At 59.9% G+C, this 27,937-nt stretch overlaps 2 protein-coding genes across 5 annotated transcripts in view; one reads left to right on the top strand and one right to left on the bottom strand.

Annotated features, from left to right (window-relative positions):
* CACNA2D4 (calcium voltage-gated channel auxiliary subunit alpha2delta 4) overlaps nt 1-27,937 on the top strand; it is a 111,252-nt gene that overhangs the window by 67,965 nt on the left and 15,350 nt on the right. The window contains 3 exon segments of the mRNA XM_055141561.1: nt 22,976-23,037; nt 24,803-24,847; nt 24,968-25,030. Coding sequence (XP_054997536.1) covers nt 22,976-23,037; nt 24,803-24,847; nt 24,968-25,030 — 170 coding nt within the window.
* Nucleotides 8-15,174, bottom strand: LRTM2 (leucine rich repeats and transmembrane domains 2). Of its 4 annotated transcripts, none has more exons than XM_055141558.1 (5): nt 15,059-15,174; nt 8,974-9,094; nt 8,376-8,505; nt 5,796-6,386; nt 8-2,274 (listed from the first exon to the last, which is right to left on the bottom strand). In XM_055141558.1, the coding sequence occupies exons 3-5, from the start codon at nt 8,437-8,439 to the stop codon at nt 1,820-1,822; spliced, it is 1,110 nt and encodes a 369-aa protein (XP_054997533.1). In that variant the 5' UTR covers nt 8,440-8,505; nt 8,974-9,094; nt 15,059-15,174; the 3' UTR covers nt 8-1,819. The 4 variants fall into 4 exon arrangements, with proteins under 4 accessions (XP_054997533.1, XP_054997531.1, XP_054997532.1 ...); XM_055141556.1 differs by lacking the exon at nt 15,059-15,174 and adding an exon at nt 14,489-14,878; XM_055141557.1 differs by lacking the exon at nt 15,059-15,174 and adding an exon at nt 9,807-10,064.

Here is a 27,937-nt window from a genome sequence, read left to right as displayed (position 1 = left end):
CAGGAAATACATAGGAAAATACAGTCTTTATTGGTCTTCGGAAACAGCAAACCAGAAATATAATTTTACCTTTAAAAATCTTCTGTCTCTGGCTGAAGACAAAACCTTGGGCTGCACCCCCTCCGCGCCACGCCATTCCCTTTAGCAAACCTTCCGGTCTGGTATCAGCTCAAAGAGGGTGTCCCGGTGGGGAGGAAGACTAAGCCCCCAGGGTCGGGGTGGGGTGGGGGGCAAGGTTAGCAGCCTGAGAAGCATCTGTGAGGGGCCTCCCTCTGGCCTGCCCTCCCTGGCCCCCAGCCCCCCCTCCCATCACACTTGTTTCTGAGACATTGAGGAAGAGGCGCAGGGTGACAGGCCCTGCCCTGTCCTTCCTCCCGGCCTGGCCGCTTCTGGCGGCCTCTTCCTGGCCGCCACACAGACCCTGTCTAACAGCCAGAAACCACCAGAGGCCGCCCGGCCCTCTGGGAGCTGCGGGAAACTCACGCCCCCCAGAGGGAGGCCTCGAGGAGGGGCAGACCGGGAAAAGAGCACGAGAGACCCCGCACCGTGCACATGCCTCGTGCTGGGCGAGCAGGGGTGCTGTGCCTTTGGTGTGGGCGACAGGGGCACAGGAGACAGGACCCCAGGCTGGGGGAGCCGGACACAGCCCCAGGAAAGGGAGCAGAACGCGGCAGTCCTTTCCCTGCCTGGACGTCATCGGTGCTGGAGGTCAGGCAGGGAACTTTCTCCAGGGCCACCCGCATGCTGCCCGCGCCTGCCACCGGCTCTCCCTGCCACCTGTCTCCCGGCTGCAGACAGGAGCGGGTCCACAGAGGAGGGAGCGGGCTTCCAGGCTGTGGGACGGGGCAGTGGGGACCGGCAGTGATGCTGTGCTGGGGGCGAGAGGAGGGGCGGGGAGGCTGCCCTCCCCACAGACTTCCAGGCCTCCGGGCCTGTGTCCCTGGAAACCACTGTAGAATAGGTGTGAGCAGGTTGCCATGGTGATGAGCATCTCCTCCCACAGCCCCCCCTCCCCCGTGGCCCACTTTAGGGGATTGCCAAGGGTTCCTGGGCTGCTACTTTGGGTTTCTCCCAGCTGGTGACTTAAGGGGACCCAGTGCGCTGGGCTGTGGGGTCTGGGGGCCCATCTCTGCTCCCCTCGCTGCTGTGCTCTCTACCTCCCGAGTGTGCATGAGTGTGTGCATGGGTGCGCACGCACACATGCACATGGAATTATTTTCAATAGCTGTGATGGTGCTGGGGATGTTGGGAGAGAGGGAGCTGGAGGCCGAGCTTGGGAGCCACATGGTTGGTGCAGGGAGGGGGCTGCCCTGGTGCCCTACAGGGAGAGCTGAGCCCCGGCGTCCGCTTGTGCCTGGGAAACAGGGCCACTCTGACTGCTCGTTGGCACCAGCAGTGAAAGCTGGAGCCAATGATCACACTGAGGGGGGTCCTGTCCTCCCTAGCTCAGGAGAGACACTGGAAGTGGCCCCTGGCCCCCGATCACTTCCTTCCTGCCCTCTAGAGGCGGGTGGGGCGGGAAGTGAGATAGATAGAGGTAGGGAATGTCTTACAGCCATGGTGACGCACGGGACAGGGAACACCCAACAGGGGCAGCTCAGTCCCGAAGCGTCTTTCTCCCTCTGCTCAGAGGCTCAGGGAAGTCCTTGAGTGGCTCGAATATCTGGGGGCCCAGACAGGAGCGGCCCCGGGTGGCTTCCACGGGAGACTTCCTGTGGCGGAGGGCGGGGAGGACCCGGGGGTGTGCTGGAGTGGGGCGGCCTGGCTGGAGCCTTGCTCAGCGCTCTCCCGCATACCTGGGCCGGGTGGGGAGGGGCGCTCACGCCACAGACGAGATCTGCTTCTGGTCTTCGTGCTCTCCCTCGGGGTCCCCCATCAGGGGCTGGCGCTTCTTGAGCTCCCGGTGGTACTTGGCCATCAGGGAGGCATAGATGCAGCCGTAGGCAGCAGCCACCACCATCATGATGCAGACGATGCCACACACCACGCCTGCAATGATGACCGTGCCGATGGCCCTCCGCACGCTCACGGGCCGGTACCTCTGCTTCTGGGGACAGGCTGTGCTGGGTTCCGGCTCAGGTTCAGCCCCGGGCTTGGGCTTAGCAGGTTCTGGGCTGGCTTTGGTGCAGGGCGGCCCAGGGGCATCCAGCCCAGCGGAGCTATTCTCGTCCTCCAGCTGGGTGCAGTAGTTGAACATCTCCATGGGGACCACGCGCATGTCCCTCCCTCTCAGCTCCTTGGGTAAGGTGCAGGCGAGCTGGTCCAGGTGCCCCCCTACATCCAGAGGAGAAAAAGGAGGAACTGATCAGGCATCTGGAGCCTGGAGTGCCTGCTCTCATCCTCAGGTCCCTGAACAAGTGGCCCTGAAAGTCTAGTTTGAACAGCAATAGGGCTCGTCCTTGGATCCTGCAGGAGGAGGAGGAGCAAGGGGACCACCGAAATGTCGGCCACCGTCTGCACACAGAGAGCCTCGCACAGACAGGGCAGTCCAGTCTGGCCTCTCCGGAGTCCGTGTGACAGCCGGGGGGAGCAGCTCGTGCAGACACTCGGGAAAGAGCTGTGGTCTGAGACCAGCCCAAACCCAGCTCCAGGCTCCTTTCCTTAGACCTGCCCACCTTGCTGGCTGTCCCCAGCCTGTCCCTATTCTCAGGGCACCGCCTAATCTCTCCAGCATTCCCCCCCTCACTCAAAAGGACAGAGTCTTAATGACACAGCCACCTCCCCCAGCATCCGGGACCTTTGGTCCCTGTCTGAGAGCACCGCCCTGGAGCAAAGGGAAGAAAGTGGGGCAAGAATGTTGAGCTGAAGCAAGAGTAAGCAGGAACGGTACTTGCCTTGCCTGTGGCTGGCCCAGGTTCTATTCCCAACATCTCATATGGACCCCTGAGCACCAGGAGTGAGTCCTGAATGCAAAGCTAGGAGTAACTCCTGAGCATCGCCAAGAGTGACCCCCTCCAAAAAAAAAAAAAGAAGAAAGAAAAAACAATATTTGTTCCCCTTCTCTCTGCCAAGATCAAATTCATGCCCCCGGCCATGGGTACCTAGTCACTGCACCTGAGTGTGGGCACAGCGGGGTAGGAAATTCGGAAGGTTTGGGGGAGGCATTGGCAGTAGGTAGTGCTAATGAAAGGAGGGGATAGTGCGGGGCCCACAGGCTCCCCGGGACTATGAAGAAGCCCAGCTTGACCACAGTGGGCGACAGCCACAGAGTACAGAGCAGGGATGCAAGATCCAGCTAAGCACGACCTCTGCCCAGGCCCCACTGGCGAGGCCAAGTTAGGCTTCTCGTGAACTCTCCATGCAGGCTACCAGGCTCTGCTGAACACACTCAGCCCCGACAGACGACCCCTGGCAGCAGCTTCCAGCGCCCAGCCCAGCTACTGCAGATCTTATACAGCACACATGAGTCTTTTCCTGGGATGCTGATAAAAATATCCCAGAGGACATTTAAAAAAAATGAATACAAGGGGTGGCAGGGGCTGAAGCAATAGTACAGCAGGAAGGGAGTTTGCCTTGCACACAGCCAACCCGGGTTTGATCCCCAGCATCCCATTTGGTCCCCTGAGCACTGCCAGGAGTGATTCCTTAGTGCAGAGCCAGGAGTCACCCCTGAGTATCGCTGGGTGTGATTCAAAAAAGAAAAAAAAAGTACAATGGGCTGGAGTGACAGTCCACTACGCAGAGCACTTACCTTGCACACGGCAGATCCAAATTCTATCTCTGGCACCCCATAGGGTCCCCAAGCCCCAACTGACCGCAGAGCCTAGAGTAAGCCCTGAGCACAGCCAGGTGTGGCCATAAAACCAAAAATAAAATAAAAAGAGTACAAGGTTGAAAGCAATCTCTATTGGAATCCACACAGGAATATGTTCTGTCTATATTCTGAAACTAGACACTGCCGTGCCCTTTTGTGCTGAGACTCAGCTCCCAGGACCTGTATAAAGGACAAGGGTGGCCCTAGGAGGGACACGTTGGCCTGGACCTGAAGACTCGCGGTCCCTAGCACCTGTGTGACCCACAGCAAGTCTTCCACCCCAGAACAGAGATCCAGGCCACCTTGGTAAAGGCAGGGTGTTGAGTTGGACCAAAGCCTGTTGCTTCCAGAGATCTGACACTGAATCCTGGCTGTGTCAGCTTGCACACGCGTCTTAATATATTTAATGGCCCATGGGCCTTAGTTTTCTTAGTGATAATATAAGAATGGCCATCTCAAGTTTTACTGGGAGATGGCTCAAAGGACTGGATCACATGCTTTGCATGTGAGAACCACCAATTCCACCGCCAACAGCAGGTGGTCCCCCAGTACCGCCCCCCCAGGAATGACCCCAACCACTGCTGGGTGTGACACACATTTAAAAGTTGAAAAGAGATCATGTGTATGAAAAATAAACTGGAACTGAAAATATGTGAAACTATGCAAATATTATTATTTCTCCACACCAAAAAAAAAATAGTGGAATAAATGATCACAATGACTCACATTATATGGCACTTTATAGTCTGTAAAAGGTTTCTTAATTAACATGAGAGTGCTGTGCAAAGAAATGATATTGTGGATGGATATGTGATTAAAGGAGTAAGATTAATAAGACACAGCATTGCTTCCCTAAAACTCTGAATGATTCATTCATTCAGCAGACACCACTGAGTATTCCCTTCATAGTAGGCACCAAAATGGGGCTTGCAAAGCCTCTTAATGCTACGTCCATTACCAGAAAAATGAACAAGTAAATGCCTTCCATTGAGTACTTCATGCTGAGAACTCTTCAAGACACTTGCATGTTTTACTTGTTAAATCCTCACAACAATTACATGTGGTGGTGGGTATTGTTACTCTATTACAGATAAAGATACAGTCCGTTTTCTCAAGATCACATAGCTTATCAGAGTCAGAAGCATGAATCAAACTCACACCTGGTCCTTTATACTTCTTTGCCCTCCTCTTCCATTGTATAGGCTATGGGAGCATCCTCCCAAGTCAAAAATAAAGGCAGGGGAGCAAAGTCAAAGGCATTTGGCTTCCTCTTAAGATTTGGGGGGCTGGGACAGGGCACTGGGAATTAAGCCATAGGTGAGGCATAGGCTCTCCTGCTGAGCTGTCCCTTATTAGAAGTTTTGGTAACAAAATTTGGGGAAAGAGGAGTTAGGATCATCACCAAAATTAATATTAGGTTTTATCTGTGGAGCTAAATTACATTTCACCTCCTGCCAGTGGGGTATTTGGGAGATGACAGTTTATTCGTAAGAGTGGGTTTTCTTCCTACTCTACCACGAAAGGGAAGGCCAGATCTTCTCCTTGTAGGTTGCACAGAAAAATGGTACTTTGTGCCCTCGTGAAACCTACGAGAAGTGAGATCAGAAGTGCCGTGAGTCAGGAGATAGATAGAAGAGGTAGGGCGTGAGGACGGGGCTGAAAAGAAAAGGGGTCGGCGCTGGAGCGATAGCACAGCAGGTAGGGCATTTGCCTTGCACACGGCCAACCGGGGTTCGATTCCCAGAATCCCATATGGTCCCCTGAGCATAGCCAGGAGTGATCTGAGTGCAGAGCCAGGAGTAACCCCTGTGCATCGCCGGATCAAAATAAAAAGGGGTGGGAGTCATGGGGGACGAGGGAGAGTCCTCCCCCTGCCTCCCTCCCGCCTCTGCCATGCTAGTCATTCAGAGATGAGACTGGGACTCTTCCAGCCAGGAAGCGGGTGGCAAGGGCAGGGCGCCCCCACCCTCCCCCGACCCCAGCCCTGAGTCACAGCCAGCCTCCAGGAAATGGGCGTTGGCCAGGGGCGGGCGCGGCTTACCTCGGTAGGAGAACCACTCCATCCAGTGCTTGAACTCCCGCAGGTTACAGTCGCATTCCCAGGGGTTGTCCCCGACCTGCAGCAGCTGCAGGCTGCCGAGGGGCTCGAAGGTCAGTCTGTCCAGCTTCTGCAGGCGGTTGGAGCGGAGCGACAGGGAGCGCAGAGCCGGGAGCCCGTCAAAGAGGCCCGAGGGCAGCTGGGCCAGGCCGTTGATGGACAGGTCCAGGTGCCGGAGCAGGGGCGAGTGCTGCAGGAGGTCCCTGTCCAGGGTCCTGATGCTGTTGTTGCGCAGCTGCAGCTCCGTCAGGTTGGTCAGGTCCCTGAAGACGGAGCGGGGCAGCTGGTCCAGGAAGTTGTTGGACAGGTCCAGCCGCTGCAGGCTGGACAGGTTGGCAAACGCCCAGCTTGGCAGGGTGCTGAGTCTATTGTTCAAGAGCAAGAGGGTCCGGGTGGCGGCGGGCAAGTCCGGGGGGACATCGGTGAGGCCCAGGCCGCTGCAGTCCACCTCCAGGCTGCTGCTGTCACACTTGCAGGAGAAGGGACAGATGGGCAGCGCCTCCGCCGCACACACAGTGACCCAGCAGGTGAGCCCTGGGGAAGGGGAGGGGGCGGGGCAGGCGGAGAGAAAGCCACAGGCCAGGGTGAGGAACCCTCCTCTCTAGCTTATAGAACACGGTCCTCTCGGCTCTACCTCCTCCCCGGCGGGGCACAAGCACTCGTGGGGAAAGATAAAATGTCGTGAGCGAGATAATGAACCAGAGTGACTGTACGGCAGGAAGGGCGCTCGCCTCGCCTGCAGCCAGCCAGGATTCCATTCCCAGCATCCCCTCCGAGGGACCCCTGAGTGCAGAGCTGGAACTGACCCCTGGCCCCCGAGTGTGGCTCCCAAACAAAGCCCCCCAGAGATAAAGAAATGGGCCAGAGGGACAGAACAGGGCATAATGCACGTTCCCTGCATGCTGCTGGTCTCAGCTTGGGCCCTCACACCCCAGGGCCCCACACGCAGTGCCCAGAGGGCCCTAGTCATCCCCGCCCTGCAGCGTCCTGGGAGCACTGTATCGTGGGTCTTCACCTGAACCGCCAGACTAGTCAGCTGAGAATCACCAGGTGGAAACTTCAACCCCCTGAGCACTACTCAGGAGCACTAGCCTCCCCCAAAGTCATGGGGGAAAAAAGCAGAAACACGTCTGCACCCATGGAGACCACGCGGTGTCAGCGCGCCTCCTCGCCCCCAGTGCTAGAAGTCATCCCCAGGGGTTCCGAGAGGAGCGGCTGAGTCAGCCCCCCAACACCCCAGCTCCCGGGGCTGCCACCACCACCGCAGAAGCAGGCTAACGGCCATGAGGGCATCAAGGAACCCGGTGCCCACATCCCTCTCCCTGGTCGCTGCCTGGTGTCTCTCTCCGTGGGAAAATGCCCAGTGTGCCCGCCTCCCTCCCTTGCTCCCGCGCCACGAGCCGGAGCTGCACCAGGAGGCCGGGTCCCGTGGGCAAGCCTCCCGCCAGGCTCGCAATAACCCCCACTTCCGGATGCGGCCAGGCCCACTGAGGACCCCACCTCCCAGGCCTAGGACTAGGACAAAGTGCCCCCAGATGTCAGAGCTCCACTTTATCCTCATTCTAGAGACGCCCACGCCCAGGGTGGGACTGTGGAACAGCGCGTCTGCGGGACCCCTGGGGCTGGCAGCGTGACCCCCCTGGGCTAATCTCAATGCTGAGCAAGCTGAGGCCCCTGTCCACAGCCTGTGCGAGGGGGACCTCAGAGCCCCCTGCACAGCTGTCCTGAGACTCGGAGAAACCTGCAAGCAGGCACCACCATTCCCTGCATAGACGCCGGGCCCCGGTGCTTTGGATGCGAACAAGGGTCTGAGGGACTATTGAGCAAGCCGCCCACGGCAACCCCCCCGCCCGCAGGGGCACCAACGCTCCCGTGCCAGGGAAGTAGAACACAGTATTGGGAGGTGGCGAGTGATCTTAGGATGAGGGTGAAAGAGGATCCGGGTGGCTGGTGAATTATTCAGGTTGCTCCTGCCGGCAGCTGCGGGGCGGGTGGGCTGTGCAAGGCGAGGAGGCCGGCAGGAGAATGGCCCCAAGACGCCTTCCCGTGGCCCTGTGCAAGCAGCCAGAGCTAACCCATCCCCTCAGAGCCCTCCGTCACCAAGAGAACTGCCAGAACCTCCCTCGCCTCGTGACTTACAGGGTGTCCCAGGAGATGAGGGGCCTCTGGTCCCCGGGCCCGGAGGGAGGGGGGCACCAGCCCCCAGCTCCACCTGCCCACCTTTCTGGGTGAAGAAGCCAGAGGTGTGAGGATCATCCTGGGTGGGGGGGAGCAGGACAAGGGGGCCAGCTCCCTACTGGGCTGATGGGTCCCTGTGCTGCAGGGACCCCCAGAGGAGGGCCGGAAGGGTCTCACAGCCTTCCCGGCAGCCCCCAGCTCCCCCTGACTGTGGACTCCAGACTGAGACCAGAGCTGTGGAGGCCCACCCAGATGTAGGCAGCAGGAGCCCCCTGGGGAGGCCTTAGACCATCCTGAGCACAGCCGACCCCCCCAGGACCCCGCCGTCCAGCCCACGGTACTCACAGGAGAACTGCCTCCACGGCAGGCCGCGTCTGCTCTGCTGGGCGCCGCTGCCCGGGGCCAGCATGCTGAGTGGACGGCAGGCTCCAGGGCCCGTGCCTCAGGCAGAGACAGCCTCTGGAGAACCTTAGTCCTGGGGAGATGGGGAGAGGGAGAGAGAGAGAGAGAGAGAGAGAGAGAGAGAGAGAGAGAGAGAGAGAGAGAGAGAACGCTGAGCCTGCTGTTTCGGCCTGGGGTTAAGGAGAGGGCCTGGTATCTCTTTACAGCCCTGACATTCCTTCTCCTATTCCCTGGGGAGAAGAGGTTGGGAGATGGACTAGGGGACCCGGAAGCCAGAAAAGAGGGGACCTCCCTGCGCTGCTCGGGGGTAGCTGGGGGTGGCCTCAGGCTTCCCCCGGTGCCCTCAGGCAAGGTCCAGGGATAAGCTCTGGGCAGTGGGACCCAGAAAGGGCCCCCTTGAGTGCCTGAGTGCTCCAGCCCTCAGCCTCTCTCCCTGCTCCTGCCATCTCCTGGCGGGGGGGGGAAGGCGTTCACTCCCCCGCTTACAGGTGGGGACCCCGAGGGATGTCTCTGTCCCCCCTTCGCCCCAGGCTGCTCTTACCATGGCCCGCAGGCAGGCAGGGCCCGGGCTCCGGGCTGGGGTGGGCGCTGCGCAGGGCGCGAGTCCCAGTCTCTGGGCCCCCGGGAAGTGAGCTGCAGGGCGCTGTCTGCCGGCTGCTGGTCTATAATGAGATTCATAGGCTCAGGGGTTCCAGCTGCAACAGCTGCTCCAGCGAAGACAGGGGCAGGGGAGAGGGGAGAGGGGGCGACGGCGCGGCCCGAGGGGTGGGGCGGAGCAGGACTCCAAGGGGACTGACCCTTTCCCGGGCTGGGAACTGGCCTGCCACCAGCTCGGGGCCGGTCGAGTGAGGGATGGTGGGGGGGCAGGAGGGCAGCCGGCAGCCCCCGGCTCTGAAAGGTCACATTCCTCGCGGCTCCCACTCGGGCACAGGGTCCTGAGGCCGGGCTCTGGGCTCTGGGCTCTGGGCTCTGGGGGCAGCAGCGGCAGCGAATGTTTGACCTTCCCCAGTTGCCAAGTTCACCCGGGGAATTCCGGTTGCAGCCTTCCCCCCGCCCCACTCCTCCCCCAGGCCCGATTCTTTCTGGGAGCCTGAGGCACAGGCAGACAGCAGAGGAGAGGCGGGGCGGGGAGCAGCTGGGAACCTGAGCACCAGCCCCTGGAACGGTCGCCCTAGGGTCGGGGATGCAGTGGCTCTAGGGTGGGGAATGCCACGGCCGCCCCCTCCGCCCCCGGCACAGTCTCGTCTACATGGTGAGGCCAGCCACGGGTGGGGGGCACAGCCTGGGGCTCAGATGTGGCTGTGGGGAGCCCTTTAGTCGCAACTGTCTGCTTGGTTTTGTTTGGGGGCCACAGCTGGCCTGCTCAGGGCTTACCCTGGCTTGGAGCTCAGGGGTCACTCCTGGCGGTGCTCTGGGAACCACATGGGATGCCGGGGATCAAACATGGGCCCCCACCTGCCTTCTGGACAGTTCAGATACCCTGGAGCTGGGAGTAGGGGGGCTGCCCAGGGCAGTTCAGGGGTCACCCAGCAGGGGCCTGGCTCAGACCCCGGGTCGGGTAAGGATTCTGGCTTCGAATCCTTGTCCAGCCACCCCCTGGCTGTGTGACCGGAAGTGAGTCCCGACACGCTCTGCTTTCTCGCCTCAGGAGTGCCGGCTGTAGAGCAGGAGGGTGGGATTCCCACGGCTCAGTCCGACCGAGGGGGTGGGTTGCTGAGGCTCCACACGGCTGTGTCTGGTGACCGCGACAGCTGTGAGGGGAGGGTCGGCGGTGAGCCAGGCTTCTCCCCATCTCCCACCAGCCCCCACCCCAGGGGCGAGCTCTGCCCCCAGCCTGGGGCCCCCAACACACACAGCACGCGGGCTCCCCTCAGACAACACTGGCCATCCGCATCCCGAGCCCGGAGCAACCCCAGCTCCCGCAGCCCAGCCTCTTCTGCCAGGCGACGCAAGGAGATGCCAGCCGGCTTGCCCAAGGGCACCGGGAAGGTCAGGGGCCGGCCCCAGGACACCAGGCCCCCAGCTGGCGGGAGTCCCCGGCTCAGGGCGGGTGCCCACCCTGTCTCCCTGGCAGGTGCCTGGGGCTCCCCCCTCAGCACGTGGTGCAAACACACACCCCCAGGGCCGTGAGGCTCAGCACGTGCCAACGCACACACGCGCACACACGTGCGCACACGCTGGCTGGCCGCCCGCCAGCACGCCTCCTCACATGCCAACACTCGGAGGCAGAGTGGGACGCCTGGCAGCTCCCCGCAGACACAATGAGGGGGTCATTCCCAGCCCCCAAGTCAGGTCTGAGAAAACGAGGAGGCCGTAGTCTCTGCCCCCACCCACCAGGGGCCAGAGAAGCAAGTGTCTGACCCTGCGGCCCTGGGCCCCGCAGGGAGGACCCGGCACAGAGCTGCCTCCCACCCCCACACCCCCCCGGCCTTCACGCAGCCTTCTCTCTCTCCGACCCTCCCCCAGTCCACTGTGACCCCCGGGAGTGGGCCCAAGAGGGGGGCCAGCAAGCGACTGTCCACGGCGATGGCCTGGAATGTGGGTGCTGAGGCCCCGGCCCCCTCTGTGAGGCTCAGGGCTCCCCCATGCAGACCCCCGGGGGTGCTCAGAAGGGAGCGGACGCTGCTGACTGTGGCATCCTGAGCAACACGGGATGAACACACGTTCCTCCCGCTCGTGTCTGTGTGCCGGGATCAAACCTGTTCCCCGGGGAGCGCGTGCTGCCCCGGAACAGCCCAGGTGTGCCCCTGCCCCCAAAGCCTAGGCCTAGCCCCAGGACCCCCTCTAGCCCCGGAAACACCCAGCCTCGTTAGAAAGGGGGTGACCTACATCAGGCCAGGCAGCAGCTGCCACGGGCGCTGGAGGGCTGCTGGAATCAATTAACACTGTCTGGGAGGGGAGCCCCGCCCCGGGGGGGAAGGGCCCCAGACGGCGGCAGGGGAGGGGTCCCGGGAGCCGCACACTCTGCTGGCTGAGACGCAGACACAGCCACGGCAGCTCCGCCAGGGCACCGGGCGCCTCCTTTCTCTGGCCCTCGGGACGACAGGGCTGATGTGCTCAAGGCAGTCCGGACGGGGGTCGGCGACAGCACAGCCAGCAGGGCACCTGCGTGTGGCTCAATCCCTGGCACCCCGTATGGTCTCCCTAAGGCTGCCAGGAGTCATCTCTGAGCACAGAGCCAGGAGCAAGCCCTGAGCACTGCTTACTGTAACCCCCAATTTTTTAAAAATTAATCTTATTTTTTTTTTTTACTAAAGCCATCTGAATCTTGGGAATGCCCCTTCTCCCACCAAAAAAAGAGGGCCTCTGCATTTTAGCCATCTGCTTCCCTAAGTGTGGTCCACTGTGACCCCCGGGAATGGGCCCAAGAGGGCCACAGCCACTGCCTGACTGACAAATGCTGAGATCTCTGGTGTCGCAGCAGAGTCGGGATCTCTAGGACGAGAAGATTCCCAGGTGGCAGGCTCAAGTCGGTGAGGACTTTTCTCCCAATGGACCTGGCATCCGCAGACGGCAGCACGGGGCCACCCAGGAGACAGGCCACACACAGCCCAGGGAGACAGAGCCCCACCCCCGCTGCAGGCTGGCCCCTCCTCCAGGAAGCCTCCCTGTGGGAGAAACACCTGCACACCGACTCTGACTCCCGCAGTCCAAACACCTGCACCGGCCTTAGCCCTCCCCGCCAGGCTCCGTGCCAGGCTCATGCCTCACACCACTTGCAGGTGGGGGCTGGGAAAGATACACCTGTAGCCCCACCTGTAGCCCCTGCTCTCTGCACCCAAGAACGCAGCCAGCTCCAAGCCCCCCCAGGGACGCCAGAGCTCTGACCTGTGCTCCCACCGGGAGGGTCCTGGAAGGGAATGGCAGGAAGGGGGTGCGGGCAGGATGCACCGAGCTTTGCAGCCACTTCCTGGAGCAGAGAAGACAGTGGCCTTCCCCCTCCGGCTGGACCCCCAGCACCCCCTTCCCAGGCAGCCCCTCCTTCCAGCAACTGCAAACCAGTCAGGGCTGGCGGGAGCAAAGGGGCCTGCAGAGAAACTCCTCTCGTGGGCTGGGAGCACGGGACACGGAGCTGGGGAGGGAGCACCAGGAACCAGGAGGTGGGGAGGGAGCACCAAGACTCTGAATTGGGATGGGAGCACCAGGATGCAGGGGTGGGGAGGAGCCGGGAACAGGAGGCAGCCCGAGAGTGGGGGTTCCCTGTGCTCCTGCCTGACTGAGTGGGCGCAGCACCCCCTGGAGACGGGGGTGGGGGGAGCTGGTCCCCACTGAGCCCCCCGCCCCCGCTCTCGGGGCTCCTCTGCCCCTTCTCTCCCTCCAGAGCCCGCAGGGCTGGGGTCCTGCCTTCCTGGGGGGTTTCTGTGGGCTCTGTCCCCCAGCCCACACCCGAGTCCCACGGCCCTGAGAAGGTGCTGGGGCGGACGCCCTCCGGCAAGGGTCCCTGACTCCTTAAACATGCAGAAGCAAAGAAGCAGAAGGGCCCCCCCCCCCGCGCCCCGGGCACCCTTCATCACGCAGACAGGTGATGAAGGTCATAGACTGGGAGCGGCCACACCCCGTTAGAGCCGCTTCTGGGGGCTGCAGGGACACTGCCCCTTCCCCCAGGAGACCTTGGAGGATCCTGGACAGGGTAGCCCGGGTCGGCTTGGCAGGAGGACGGGCACAGGACTGCTGTCTAGCTGGGCTGCCCCCCTCCCCCCCTTCTAGTCTGGCATCCGGGCCCTTCCAGGAAACCTTCTAGATCTCTTCCTGCCCGGCACCCCCGTACCGCACGCTGCCCCGGCAGCCCGGAAACAGGGAATTTTTTTTTTTAAAGCTCTATATTTGCGCTTGGAACAGGCAAAGCCTCCAGGTTCGTTTTAAGCCACACACCCCGTCCTCACCGCCGGCTTCCCGCACTCTGACAGCGAGATCCACCAGGGCGGATCCCGAAGAGACCTTCTGAGAGGCAGGGGGAAGCCCCAGGCCTGGCCCTGCAGGGAGCGAGGCAGGGGGTGTGGGCTCGGGAGCAGGTGAGGGAGAAGGAAGGAGGGCCCAGAGGGAACAGAGCCTGGCACGCGCCCCTTTCCCCTCTTGCCACCCCCAGACACCCCCAACCATGACATGCAGCCCTCCCAGGCTGCCTTGACAGAGCCCCTTGGTTTTGGCACCTGAGAAATGGGTGCAAGGTTCCTTCCCTTGACCAGACCAAGCTCCCAGCTAAAGGCTAAAGAAACCCTCGCAGTTGCTTAGGAACTTGCTCCCGCTCTCCGCCCGCCCCCCATCAGCTGTCCTGGGGTCCCTCTGTGGGGCAGGCTAACAGTGCCTGCGGGCAGGTGGGTTTCCCTCCTGGCTAGACACCCCCGAAGGGCTGCCAGGGTGCCTATCTGAGTCCCCCCAAGGTGATGCCAACTCACCTCCCTGAGCTCAGGCTGGGGCGAGGACACAGCACGCTGGGCAGTGACCTGAGAGCCTGTGGACGCCATCCTGGGTCAGGAAGGCAAGGTGGCCTGGCCTACCTCTGCACCCCAGCCTGGCTGCACGCCCCCGACACACAGGCTCCCAGCCGGCAGGGCAGGGTTGGGGGTCTCTGAAGCAAGTTCTCCTACTCCCAGCCCGCAGGCAGGCTGGAAGCGGGGCCCCACGACCCCCGCACCAAGGAAAGCGCAGGCCTCCCCTCCCGGCCGCTCCCAGCCACGCCCCCACCGGGAGCCTTGGGGCAGCTGCCCGGCCCCCCGTGCTCCTGCGGAAGGGTCTTCTGCACCTGGCGCGAGGACAGCCACCCCAGCCCGGCACGCCGCCTCCCCGGAGCCGCTCTCCTGTCACCCGAAATTCCGGGACCCTGCTGGCGGGGCATGCAGGAGCTCACTGGTTTCTCCGCCACCCAGGCTCTGGCGTTGGCACCTTGGCACCGCAGTTCCCCCTCCCCGGCACAATCCCGCGGGGCGCGGGGCTCGGAGTTCCCAGGCCGCGGCGTCTGGCCGGTCCAGACGCCCTGGGCTCGGCTCAGAGCGCCCCCGGAGCCAGCAGCTCCGCGCAGTGCCCCTGCGCCCCGCACCCTCCGACTCCGCACTCACCTTTCCTCACCCTCGGCGGGAGCCCGACACCGCGTCGCTGCGGCCCATCCCCGAGACCCTCCGGGGCCCTGGGGACCAGCAGACGGCCCCGGCCAGCCAGAGGCGCGCGCGTCCCGACGCTCCGGCCCCAACAGAGCGCGGCTGGCGCGCCGCGCGCACGGGAGCGGGAACGCAGCCACCGCCTGCTGGGTCAATAACAAACTGGGGAGGGAAGAGGGAGGGACCGACCGAGGGAGACCGGGAGAGGGGGGCAGGGGGGAGGAGAGGCGCGCGCCGGGGCCCGGGGCGTGCGCGCGCGCGCCTGAGCCAGGAGCCGGAGCAGTGGAGTGACAGCTGGGGGTCCATCTGTGATGACAGCCACAGTCGCACACACCGCGAGGCGCCCGCCGCGGGGAGGGCGAGCTCCCCCTGCAAATGCTCACATTTCAGTGCAAACAGGGCCCTTCCCGTTCACGCGCCAACTCCAAGGGGCTGCGGGGAGAGGGGTGGTTCCATCCCGCACCTCCATCTTCCCCGCCCCCCACCCGGCTTCCCTCGGGCCTCCCTGGCCAGGCTGCCGCCGCCGCTCACCTGCCTCCCCGCGTCTCTCCCTGTCCTCTGGGGAAAGGAGGTCCCCACGGAGGGTAGAGCGGCCGCCAAAAAGCGGAGTGTGGGTCCTTAGTTAGAGAAATGTCCCTCCCCTCTACAGAGAAGAGAACCCCAATTCCGGTCTCAGTCCAGGGCGCTTTGTTCCAGAAGGGTGGCTGGAGGCGCCCCCAGGGGTCAGAGTGTGCAAAGCCAGTGTCACGTGGTCACTCAGAAGGCACTCATCTTCAGTGACCTCAGGCCTGGCTGTTTAGTACTCCAAGGAGACCCCACAGCCCTCACACACACACATACACACACACACACACACACACACACACACACACACACACACACACACACACACACTCCTAGGCTCTGCACCCACCTTGGCCCATCCCCTGAAGCCCTCCCGGAGGGATGCAGACAGCACAGCTCCCTGGGAGGCACCCTAGAGGCACCCACAGTCCTAGCTTCTCCCACTCCTTCCTCTCCTCCAGGTGAGCAGGCCGGAAGGGGGCCTGGTTCTCCAGACCCCAGAGGCCTCTGCACCACCACCAAGTTGGAGCCCCTGGCCGTCCAGGGGTTGGGCGGGGTCTGAGCTAACGGCCGGGGAGGCAGGAACTGGGCGCCAGGGAAAGGAGCTGCAGGCTGGACGCCTCCTGGAACTCCGCGCTGGAAACCTGCCTGGCCACTGGGTGGCGCTGCGAACTGCCACCTGTGCCAGCCGCTGGCCCGGCTCCTTCTCTGTGCTGTCACCAGCTTCCCTCAGGGGAGTCACTGTCGCTCCTGACTCGGGATGCCCCTGACCAGATGCTCCTGCACCCACTTTTCAGTCTGCTCCTTGGAAGGAGCGCGCCCTGCCCCTGTCCCGGCCTGCTGAGGACTCACCTGCCTTCCCCACGCCCCCCTCCCCTCCCCTCCCGAGCTGGAGTGTTCTCACTCCTGCCTAACCCTTCCCTCCAAACACCCAGCCACGGGGGCTCAAGTGGGCAGGGCACTTGCCTCGCTGACAGCCGGCCTGGCTTCAGTTCCTGGCCCTGAGCCCACCGGGAGTGACCCCTGAGCCCCGTCAGGAGGAAGGCCTGAGCAGCACCAGGGGTGGCCCCCAAAATACTCAGCCATGGAGCATTGGCTCGAAGGACCAGAGCCCAGGCTGGACAGGCGGGAGGCTGGGCGCCCTCCCCAGCACCGAGCGGGCCCAGGCACGGCTGACTGTGAGCTCCCGCCCACAAAGGAACATCAGAAGCCAGGCTAGAGGTGTGGCTCAGCAATAACCCTGGCACCACACACACACACACACACCCTCATACATAAACAAATAACGCTGGCCCCCAGAGAAGGCGTTTCCTTGAGGCAGTCTCCCGGGCCAGCCCTGGACGTGACCTCCTCCTCCGCTCAGGTAGGGCCTAGGGCCTTCCCTCGGGGATCCTGGGGTTCTCTCGGACAGCAGCTGTCTGCGGGCTGCCGCCTTCCCTGTGCCGTCAGCTCTTGCAGAAAGGAACGCAGCCTCCCCCACACCCGGTGCCTCTTGGCAGCCCAGTGAGGAGAGGGGGAGACAGCGCGGCTGGTGTTGGGAGACCCCGGCTCATTAGCTGGCGATTACCCTCAGTCGGCTAATGAACCCGCAGCTCTGGCCGCCGTCTCCGCTCTGTCAGCCGGGAAGGGAAGTGATGGCCAGCTCGGGAATCCCTCCCGGCTCTGTGCTCGGGGCTCGGGGTTCGCTCAGGGCTGCTTGCCCCCGCTGCTTGTGTTGTGAAAGACGCCCCCAAATCCCACAGCGCTGGACCCAGTGAAGTAAATAAACCGTATCCGGCCGGGTTCTCAAGGCAAGGAGGGAGACAAAATCACTATGAGGAAGAGTAAAAGATGAGTTTCTAACTCCTGGGGCCTTGGACCACTGTGTGTGTGTGTGAGTGTGTGATCTATGTGTCTGTGGTGTGTGCATCTGTGTCAGTATGTGTGAGTCTGTGGGTGTTTGTCACTGTGTGTGTCAATGTGTATGAGTGTGTGTCGGTGTATGCTTGTTAATGTGTGGATAAGTATATGACATTGATTGTGTTAGTGCACATCTGTGTGTGAGCATGTGTGTGTAAATCTGTTAGATTGTGTTCGTATCTGTGAGTCTGAGTATTGAGAGTGTATATGTGAGTGTGTGTCTTTGTGGATGTGAACGTGTGAAGCTTATGTGTGTTTGCATGTGAGTATGTGAGGGTATCAGTGTATGTGTGAGTATGTGCGTGTGAGTGTGCCTGCCAGTGTGAATATGTGTGAGCTTGTGTGTGTTCACATATGAATGTGAGCTTATGTGTGCATGCATGTGAGTCGTGCGCTTGTTTGAGCATGTGTGAGTCTGAGCACTGCCGAGCGTGCTGGAGTCCATATGTGTGTGCATGTCCGTGTGTGTGAGCGTCTGTGAATGTGTGAATGCGCAGGCATGGTTGTTTTGTTTTGCTGGTGGTGATGACAGCAGCAGAGGTGACAGCCAGGAGCAGAGGTACATCTGCTGCCTGTGGCTTTATGGAGGCTTTCGGCTAAGGTGTCTGCCTCCCTGTCTGCCGGCCAAGGGAAGCTGCTGGTGGGAGGCAGGGGGCGGGGGGGTGGGGGGACCCAGGGCAGGGAGGGGACTTGTAGTGGCAGATCCCCTGGGGACCAGGGTCTAAACCAAGCGCTGTGCACAGTCTTAAGGGGAAGTTCCCGGGACGACAGGGGGCTGTGGGCGCCTTTCTCCCCTTGGACGGCCGCTTGCCTGGGTTTCTCTTCCCCAGGCCTGGGGGGTGGGGGGTCTCCTTCAGCACACAGCGGATCACAGCAGGTTTCTGAGGCGTGGGCACCAGCCTGGGGCCCCTTGGCTGAGCAGAAAGGGATCCAGGACCACCCTGGCAAGCTAGGGGTGTGAGGCATTTGGTGGACACACCAAGGGTACACGGCCTGAGGCCTGGGAGAGCACAGATGCCCGGAGCTGCCTCCCCGAGTCCCACTCCGTGTCCGTGTCAGCACCTGCTGTCTGCGTCTTCCGGGCTGAACTGGCAGGGAGGTCTCTTTCTTTCATCACCCTGCTCCTGAGCAGACTCCCCCGAGATCTTGGAGGCACTGAGGGCACAAATGCTGGATCTCGAGGATGTCCAGGCCGCTCTGGGGCAGGCAGGGCTCTCTGGGGGAGGGTTTCCCACGCTGCAGAGCCCTGGAGAGGGGACAGACGCATCTTGGCGAGTTTACTTCCCATCCGTGGCTGACTCAGCAGAATCCACCGCATTTATTTCTTCACTGCCAGACTCTTTCTTGAACCCCACCGCACCGGCCTTGCTGCTAGGTATTTCCCTAGGTGCAGGCTTTGCTGGCTATTACCCTCCGTGCTAATGGGTGGGGGACACTGAGAGAAGAGGAAAAGCAGGAGCAAGAGGATGAAGGGTGGAGGGGAAGATGGGGGAGGCCCAGCAGGAGGTTAGGATGAGGAATCCCCCATAAAGAGGCTTGGGTGGAGCTCAGGAGCTGAGAGTGGCCGGCCCTGTGAAATTTCTGGGGAGAGCACTGCAGGAAGAGGAGAGAGCTGAGGCTCCCGCAGAGAGGAGCACAGGTTACACCTGCTGGAGGGAAAAGTGAGCCAGGAGAAATTCAGAGGGTTTGGCAGGACCAGGTCGGGGGAGTCCCAAAGGCCTCATTTCAGAAGAGCCAGAGGCAGGGGGGCAGGGTCAGAAGAGGGGTGTGGAGCCCTAGCAAAGCGGGGAGGGCATTTGCCTTGCACACAGCAGACCAGGGTTCAATCCCCAGCATCCCGTTTGGCTCCCCCCTCCCCGAGCACCATCAGGAGTGATTCCTGAGCGCAAAGCCAGGAGTATGCCCTGAGCACTGCCGGGAGTGGCCCAATAAATCAATAAGGACTGTGGGATAGCTTCAGGGGGTGTAGATGGAAGGCTGAGTCATGACGGCACTTGAGAAAGGTTGTTCTCGCTTGCAGTCTAGACCCTGAAGTGCTGGGGTGGGAGCAGTGTGGGGAGGGGCGAGAGAGGGGCTATGGGTACAGTGGTAGCTCAGGCTGGAGAGAAACGGGCAGATTTATGCGAGCCTGGGAACTCGGCTGGAGAACTTGGCTGGGTGAGGGGAAAGGGCAGCATATGGGTATGGGTTGAAAATGTGGCCCATGGGGCTGGATCGATAGCACAGCGGGGAGGGCATTTGCCTTGCATGCAGCTGACCCGGGTTCGATTCCCAGCATCCCATAGGGTCCCCCCGAGCACCGCCAGGAGTAATTTCTGAGTGCAGAGCCAGGAGTGCATCGCCAGGTGTGACCCAAAAAACAAAGTTAAAAATAAAAATAAATAAATAAATAAATAAAATCTGAAAAAATATAAGCAGAAAGAAAGAAAGAAAGAAAGAAAGAAAGAAAGAAAGAAAGAAAGAAAGAAAGAAAGAAAGAAAGAAGGAAGGAAGGAAGGAAGGAAGGAAGGAAAGAAAGAAAGAAAGAAAGAAAGAAAGAAAGAAAGAAAGAAAGAAAGAAAGAAAGAAAGAAAGAAAGAAAGAAAGAAAGAAAGAAAGAAAGAAAGAAAGAAAGAAAACGTGGCCCACACATGGGGAGTCTGAAGGCGTAGCCAGGAGAGGTTTGTTTTCAAACCGGACCACCCCTGTTGGTCCCAAGCGGGACTGTGAGCAGCGCAGCTGAGATGGGGCCTGCCGGGAGAAGCCACCCCTTATCCTCGAACCCCCAAAGCCTGTCCCGTCATGGAAGTCTGCGGCCCCATCCTCTGAGATGCTGGGAAAGAACCGCAGGATTCTTCCGGCTCGGGAGTGCCTGGCTGTGTTTCCTAGCAGCTGAGGGCGTCCACTCTCATTCCTTCAGAACGCGACATTTCTCTGACAAAACAACACCGAGGCAGGTCAAAGACTTAAACCCTCCTCTTTCACTCAAGTTTTTGTGTTTTCGTTCTCAATGCACTTTGTGGACTGAGGTCAGGTATCAGGCGCTCTGGTCCATCCTGAACGGGCTTCTGTGCGTGGTGCGGGGCGGCCGTCTTCACTGTCCGTACACGGCTGGCCAGGTCCCCCAGCACCATCTGTGGAATGGGCTCCACTTACAGACCCTTCCAGAAAGTTCTTGCTCCACTTCCAGATCATTTCGATGCATGTAAAATGTCAAGACTCTAGAAAAAATATTTTCATATGTCAGTAATCTATGTGTTGTAGATTACTGAAATCTACAACAATCAACACCCATTTTATAACCCAGTACAATGTGGCAAAACCTAGCCCCAGAACTTCAGTCTCATGACCCTTGTAATTGTCTTTCCCTCAAATTTCACTCAGATCATTCCAGTCTGGGGCAGGCGGGGGGGGGGGGGGGCGGGGGGGTGAAGCTGTCATCTGCATCTCTGTACCAGACTGTCATATGCATCTGTTTCCATCAAATTTCACTCAGATCATTGGGGGGGGGGGGGCGGGGGGGGCTGTCATCTGCATCTCTGTGCCGTATTGTTCAGTCTAGAGGAGCCAGCTAAGTTTCAGGATCACAGAATGAATGTGATGGAAAATTTTCCCACGAGGGGTCATGGGGGTGGCAGACTGTCTCGGCATGAGGCTGAGCCCAGGTGAGTAGCCGGTTCACAGAGAGCTGAAGCCTGGGGTAGGAGATGGCTGGCCTGGCCTTGCAGCTCCTTCCTGATTTGGAGACAGAGTTAAGGTTAAACAGCCTGACGAGCAGATCCTGTGGGTCCTGGCTCTGCGTCCGGACTTTTCTTCTGCATCATCCACCCCCAATCTTTGAGCACACCTCGGTTCTTCAAGTTTAAGAACCCAAACCGCCTGGGTGACTCTTGTTAGTGGCTGCAAACATGGGTCAAAGTGACCGGAACTTTCAGCAAGAAAAAAAAAAAAAGGCTTCTTACAAAGTCTGGGAGATCTGGGGCAGCAGCTGAGAGCAAGAGAGGTTGTCAGGTCAAGCTTTAAATCTAGGGGCTGGAGTGATAGCACAGATAGGGCATTTGCCTTGCACGCGGCCGACCCGTGTTCGATTCCTTCCCAGCATCCCATATGGTCCTCTGAGAACCGCCAGGAATGATTCCTGAGTGCAGAGCCAGGAGGAACCCCTGAGCATTTCCGGGTGTGACCCAAAAAGGAAAAAAAAGCTTGAAATCTAGGGGAGCCCCAGGAATTGTCCAGTCAACCGTGAGCCATAAGCCTAGACTCAGCCCATATGCTTCTTTGGTGGGGGGGGAGGGTGTCCCATGGAACAAGTGGCTTGGTGGCATCTGCACCGAGAGTGGGCCTGCTGGAGTTGCCCACTGTGCGCTGGGACAATGGCCTCCTTGTTCTCCAACGCTTGAGCCTCCTTTTCTGGGGCAATGCTGGAAACAGTCTCCTGTGGGGAGAAGTGGAAGCCACGAGGCTGCCTTCTCCCCACCCTCAGACTCCCCAGCTTTCTCCTCGCCTCCCTGCTCAGCTCCCCACCCGCCCCCGGTATCTGCTGGTGTACCAACTTGAATCTTTTTTTTTATAGTAAATCATAAAGAAAAGTATTTATTTATTTATTTATTTATTTTTGAATCACCGTGAGAACAGTTACAAAGCTTTCCAGTTTAAGTCTCCGTCATACAATGATCAAACACCCACCCCTTCACCAGTGTATAGTTTCCACCACCAAGAACCCCAGTATACCCCCATCCCACCCTCCTCCTGCTTATGTGGCATATGATTTCCACTTTACTCTCTCTCTCTCCACTTTGAGCACATTCAATATTTTGACAAAAGACCCACCATTATTATTTGGAATTTCCCCCAACAATCAGACCTGCCGAAGTGGCATCGTTAGATAATTTGTTTTCTATTGATGATTATGAAGAGCATATGATGTTGCGTGGGCTGGAGTGATAGCACAGTGGGTAGGGCATTTGCCTTGCATGAGGCCAACCCGGGTTCGATTCCTCCACCCCTCTCGGCAAGCTACCGGGAGTATCACACCCGCACAGCAGAACCTGGCCAGCTACCCGTGGTGTATTCTATATACCAAAAACAGTAACAAGTCTCACAATGGAGATGTTACTGGTGCCCACTCGAGCAAATCGATGAGCAACATCTATGACAGTGATACAGTGATGATGTTGCACAGCCGTTCTGGCCACGCAATTTTTTATTTCTGATATTTTAGTAATAAGTCTGGAGAGATTTCTGTCAAAAGCCTCCAGGTTCCGAGATTGGTTTGTGTGCCTCTGGGATCATGCCTGTTCAGGAGCCAGGAGCCGTTCATGGGTGGCAACTCAGGGCCTCGTCTGGGTGGGGAGAGGGGCCAGTTCCACCCCCCATCCCGTGAGGCCCCGTGTGTCATGTCACTGCAGTCCAATAGACTGTCCAATAGGCTCTAAAGAGGTGGCAGCCATGGAGCCCAGGGGGAAAAGCGGAAGGGACAAACACCTTTCCCCACCCGGGGTGACACAGCGCCATAGTGTAATGCACAGTCCAGATGCATTTCTGCCAAAAGCCGCTGGGTTCCGAGATTGGTCGGTCTGTGTGCCTCTGGGATCATGGCCATTCAGGAGCCAGGAGCTGTTCATGGGCAGCAACTTGGGACCTTGTCAGGGCAGGGAGAGGGGCCGGTTCCACCCACCATCCCGTGAGGCCCCGCATGTCACCGCCCTCTCTCTAGTTTGGGGCAGGAGCAGACGCTAGATCATTTATTTTCCAGTGCTCACTTTGCATATCAGGAAAGGTCATGCAGCCACGTGTGGCTTCAGAGGAATAGACCTGATGGCCTCATGCCGGAGCCACGCTTGCAGAAGCTCACGGTCGCCAGGATCCCATCTGGAGAAGGCGCCAACTTGAATCATTTTAACTTGAATCTGTTTTCTCCCCCTCCCTCTCACTTCCCTCCCCTGTCCCCACCTCGAACCCCTGACATGCACATGGTCCTGCCCTCCCGTGCCTGCGTCCTGGCAGCGGTGGGAGTCCAGATGCAGCTGGGGTTCTTGCAGCAGGTGTTCCGGACAGCCACACGGCAGGTGGGTGCCAGGGGCCTGGGCCCCGCCAGGCAGCTCCAGGAGGCAGTGGCGCTGCTTCCCCCCGCTTCCCCTGAACCCCTCACCCATTCTCCTGGATCCTGGCCTGCTTGGCCTTTCAGAGCCCCTCAGCCCTCTGTGACTGTTCCATCTCTGCACCCCGGTATTGGTGCTCCCTCTCAGCTGGGACCCATGACACAGGGCAGGACACGGTGTCCCCTCTGCACCTGGAAGAGCCAGGAGAAAGTACAGGGCAGAATTTCCTGGCCTTCCTCCACTTACCCCTTTCACCTGAGAAACTTTTATGCATCCCCACGTGTAGAACATAGGCGTACAATAACATTTACCGATCATAAATCACAGATTTATTTTCAAACAAGTTTCTCATTATTCCCCCACATCCTCTAATATAACCCCATAGGGGATCATGACCCACAGTTTAAGAAGGTAAGATCTGGGGCTGGAGCAATAGCACAGCGGGTAGGGCACTTGCCTTGCACGCAGCTGACCCGGGTTCGATTCCCAGTATCCCATATGGTCGCCCGAGCACCTCCAGGGATAATTCCTAAGCGCAGAGCCAGGAGTAACCCCGGTGCATGGCCAGGTGTGACCCAAAAATTGGGGGAAAAAAAGTTAAGATCCTTACAGTGCAGGAAGTAAGGCATGTCAGGGCAGGGAGAGGGGGCGGTTCCACCCCTCATCCCATGAGGCCCCGCGTGTCACCGCCCTCTTGTTAGTTTGGGGCAGGAGCAGACGCTTGTGCTAACGCAAGTTAGCCTTGCACACGGCTAACCGCAGTTCACTCCCTGGCACCCTAGATGACCCCCCTGAGTCCTGCCAGGAGTGATCCCTGAGCAGAGCCAGGAGTAAGCCCCGAGAGCTGAGCCAGGAGTAAGCCCTGAGTACCGCCGTGTGTGACACAAACAGTCCCCTCCCAGAAGGAAGCTGAGGACTAAACAACTCCAGCCCCGAGCCCGGCTTTGCCCGCTGTCCCGTCTGAGCCCTGCTCGCCCACAGTGCTGCACCCGCTGCCCTCGCCCCCTGCCCCAGAGCCCCCAGGGGCCGCCACGCTCCCAGGACCTCCTCCCTGTCCCGCACTCAGCCCCAAGTCCCAGCTCTGCCCCCGCACGGTCACTTACGGCTGGGCTCTCACTCGGGCCCAGTGAGGGGAGCCACGCAATGAAGGTGAAAAGAACACGGCCGCACCCACGACACCAGGCAGAATGACAAAGGGAGCTCCTGAGGACCCCAAGATAGAGCCACCCCAAGAGGATTCTGCGCGAGGCCTGACATCTGCAGGCGGATTCCCGGGAGCCTGACCTCACAACAACCCCCACGCAGGAAACGCGCCACGTGTGATCCACGCATGCACGGTCACGTACACATCTGCCACACAGCGCCAGCCCACGTTTTACACACACACACACACACACACACATATCCCTACACTGTATACACTCTCACCACTTGCCACACACTCAGACACACCCCTGTGCCACACACCCACGTGCACACGCAGACACACACAAACCCCCCATTTCTAAAGCTTCTCATCTTCTGGCGCCAGAGCGATGGCACAGAGGGGAGGGCGTTTGCCTTGCACTTGGCCCACCTGGGTTCGATCCCCAGCATCCCTTATGGTCCCCTGAGCACCACCAGGAGTAACTCCTGAGTGCAGAGCCAGGAGTAACCCCCGAGCATCACCACTTATGACCCAAAAAGCCAAAAATATACATAAATAAAATAAAGCTTCTCTTCTTCCTTCCAGTGTGGGGCGGCAGACGGGCCCTGTCCCGGCAGCTGTGAGGACAATGTGAGTTGGTGGCTCTGGGCGGCGCTGGCCCCGTGGAAGGGCTTCTTCCCTAGGTGCCGTGGCCGGCACGGGGAGGGCTGTCCTCAGACCTGGCCGCGACTGCCCTCTGCCTTCCTCCAGGACCTGGACTGCTTCATCATCGACAACAACGGGTTCATCCTCGTGTCAGAGAGGCCCCAGGAGGTAAGGGCTTGGGGACGTGGAGGGGAGAGCCTAGTGGGTGGTGCAGGTGGCTCTGACCCAGAAAGCCTGGCTCAGCGTCGATTAGAGCCAAAGGTCTGGGGGAAACAGCGTCGCTTCTTGTAAGCCCATCTCACCGTGGCACGGTGACAGATTCCAGAGCACTTTTCAGCTCCGAGGCTTGGAGCACTTGCTCATTCTCTGTTCCGCTGGGACTTGCTTCTGTGGATGGTGGGCTAGTGTCCCTTCGGCATGGAGGCGCTCAGAGAGGTCACGCAGCCGGGCTCGCCTGTGTGCTGCCCTGCCCCGGGCTCACTCCCCTCGGGTCCCTTTGGGCCCTTGTGAGAAATAAGCCCAGAAAGTGATTTCTCACAGCACCAGGCACCGGAAGTCCGAGGTGAGGTGCCAGCCTGGTCGGGGGAGGGTCCTCTTCCGGGTGGCAGACTTAGAGGGTCTCCTCGCCTAGAGGAAGGGATGGTGGCAGGGGGACTCTCTGGGCCCTGGACAGGCCATTGGTCACATTCCTGAGGGCCCACGCTCCTGCCCAGCTGCCTCCCAAAGACCCAACTCTTGTCATCACTGGGAGGCGAGGTTTCAGATCACACATGGAGGAGGGCACCCAGGCCAAGAGCCCGCCCGCTCCACCCTGTGGTGGACCAGAACCAGCTCCTCCCACTCCGCCCCCTGCTGGCGGGATCGCCCTGGTCTGACCGACCTGAGGCCCAGTCTCTCTCTCTCTCTCTCTCTCTCTCTCTCTCTCTCTCTCTCTCTCTCTCTCTCTCTCTCTCTCTCTCTCTCTCTCTCTCTCTCGCTCTCTCCCCCTCTCCCTCCCTCTCTCCCTCCCTCTATCTCCCTCTATCTCTCTCTCCCTCCCTCTCCCTCCCTCTCTCCCTCTATCTCTCTCTCACTCCCTCTCTCCCTCTCCCTCCCTTTTTCCCTCCCTCTCCCTCTCCCTCCCTCCCTCTATTTCTCTCCCTCCCTCTCTCTCTCCTCTCAGCAAAGCAAAACAGAAAAGCATCAGAATCGTTTTGTATTTGCTGAGATCATCCTAACTGGGCCCTGAAATTCACTATTTAGCCAGCAATCAAACTTTAAGATAAAAATCAAGCCCGCTCAGCCCTGGAGGAGGCCTGCACAGATGTTGTGGGAGGCTTTCCGTGAAGTGCTCAGGAGCACCGCAAGGCCACGCCTGAGCCTCCACTCAGGGCAGGGCCAGTGCAGGGGGAGATTTGCCCCTGATTTGAACAAGCAACTGCTCTGATTCATGCCTCAGTTTCCCCCTCTCCGAGAAGGGGTTGGGCAGAGGTCAGGGGAGGAGGGTCATGGACGGGATTCCTTGAGGAGACCGTTCTGGGGGGTCTCCCTGGAGGGAAAGGTGTGTGGCCATGCAGGGGTGAGGTGAGAGGCTCCCCTGGGGTGGACACCTGAGCATGTGAGTGTTCCCTGGTGCCCATCAGCACGTCCTCTGCAGGACACGGAGCATCTGCCCTTCGTGGGGCCCCAGGGCCTTTGCCTCGCCTCCTCGTCCCTCCGGGGTCCTCTGGGCGGCTCTGCCATGCCGGGATGGGAAACCAGGTCGGGGTGTCCCAGCACTCACGGGCCTGGAGTCGGAACTGGGCCTGGAGGAGCGGACTTGCCGCCCCTGCGGCCCTGAGCCACTCAGGCGCTGACCTTTGCCCACCCGGGATGTGAGGCTGGCCAGGGACCCGCCGGGTGTCCTGTGGTGCTGGGGCACTTAGAGAGAGCTGGACATGGGGGAGACCGGACCCAGGAGAGACGGCCAGGCCCCGCCCGCCCCCAGCAGGGGCACAGCAGAGGGAGTCCAGGCCTCCGTCACAAGTCCACTGCCCGAGACGGCCTGGCTCCGTGCCAGCCTGGCTTCCTTACGGATGCTGGGATTTGAATTCCAGACCATTTTGCCGCACTGTGAAGGATCAGCCATCTTCTGGTCTCTGTTTCAACAGTGTGAGGAAACATTCTTCACAGCTGGGCTGGCATAAACGGGCAGAGGGCCAGGGCGGGGGTCTCGGGGCTTACGGACCCTGCTCGGGCGGCAGCCAGGACAAACTGGCAAGAAGCAGGACCACTTGGGAAGACAAGGGCAGGGCCAGGGCTGAGCTCACCTCAGCAGAGAAGTCCCCCGCCCAGCACACATACATGCAAGCTTCCTAGTCTATGTCACGGGCTCCTCGTCCTGCTCCAGTCTCACCACTGACACACGCCAACCTTGTCACCACACACACACCAGCCACCCCCGGCAGCAGCTCTCAGAGACCTGTGATATAGAAAGAGTTTGCTTGCTTAGCTTCTGGACCTGGGGGCACTCGCCTGTTACGTTATGCTGTTTGTGGGGGGTAGAGGGGGCGAGGCCGGGAGTTCCACATCAGTGTGCCCGCAGACTCGAGTCAAGACCCATTTCCGGTTCCCAGAAGGTCAGATTTGACTGTGCCCTTTTACGTGGTAGAAAGTGACAGGGAACTCTATGGGCTTTTCTAAGAGTACTTTTTTATGCCAAAAGAAACAAAACAGGGGCTGGAGCGATAGCACAACGGGGAGGGCATTTACCTTGCATGCAGCTGACCTGGGTTTGATTCCCAGCATCTCATATGGTCCCCTTAGCACTGCCAGGAGTAATTTCTGGAGCCAGGAGTAACCCTTGAGTATTGCTGGGTGTGACCCAAAAAGAAAAAAATAAACCATAAAATGTGCCACCCCATTTAACCATTCTTCTATGGTATGTCGTGCCATTTAACCATCCTTCTACAGCTCAGCGGCATTGAGTGCACCCTCACTCTATGGCCGGCCTTTCTATACCTCCCCATAACTCTTTTCTTCTGGTAAAAGAGGAACCTTTATGCCTCGTAAACAGTAACTCTCCAACTCCCCGGCCCATCCTCAGTCCCCAACACC

Source organism: Sorex araneus, chromosome 6 (genome assembly GCF_027595985.1).
Source record: "Sorex araneus isolate mSorAra2 chromosome 6, mSorAra2.pri, whole genome shotgun sequence".
In the NCBI taxonomy this organism is placed as follows: Eukaryota; Metazoa; Chordata; class Mammalia; order Eulipotyphla; family Soricidae; genus Sorex; species Sorex araneus.
This window is presented reverse-complemented; position numbering and strand designations above follow the sequence as displayed.

Bases quoted from the DNA above. Each gene is read 5' to 3' on its own strand.
- LRTM2 (XM_055141558.1), bottom strand. From the start codon at position 8,439: ATGCTGGCCCCGGGCAGCGGCGCCCAGCAGAGCAGACGCGGCCTGCCG. The intron at 6,387-8,375 runs GTGAGTACCGTG...CCCCTTCCCCAG, and splicing joins GCCGTGGAGGCAGTTCTCCT to GGCTCACCTGCTGGGTCACT. The intron at 2,275-5,795 runs GTAAGCCGCGCC...CTCTGGATGTAG, and splicing joins GGAGTGGTTCTCCTACCGAG to GGGGGCACCTGGACCAGCTC.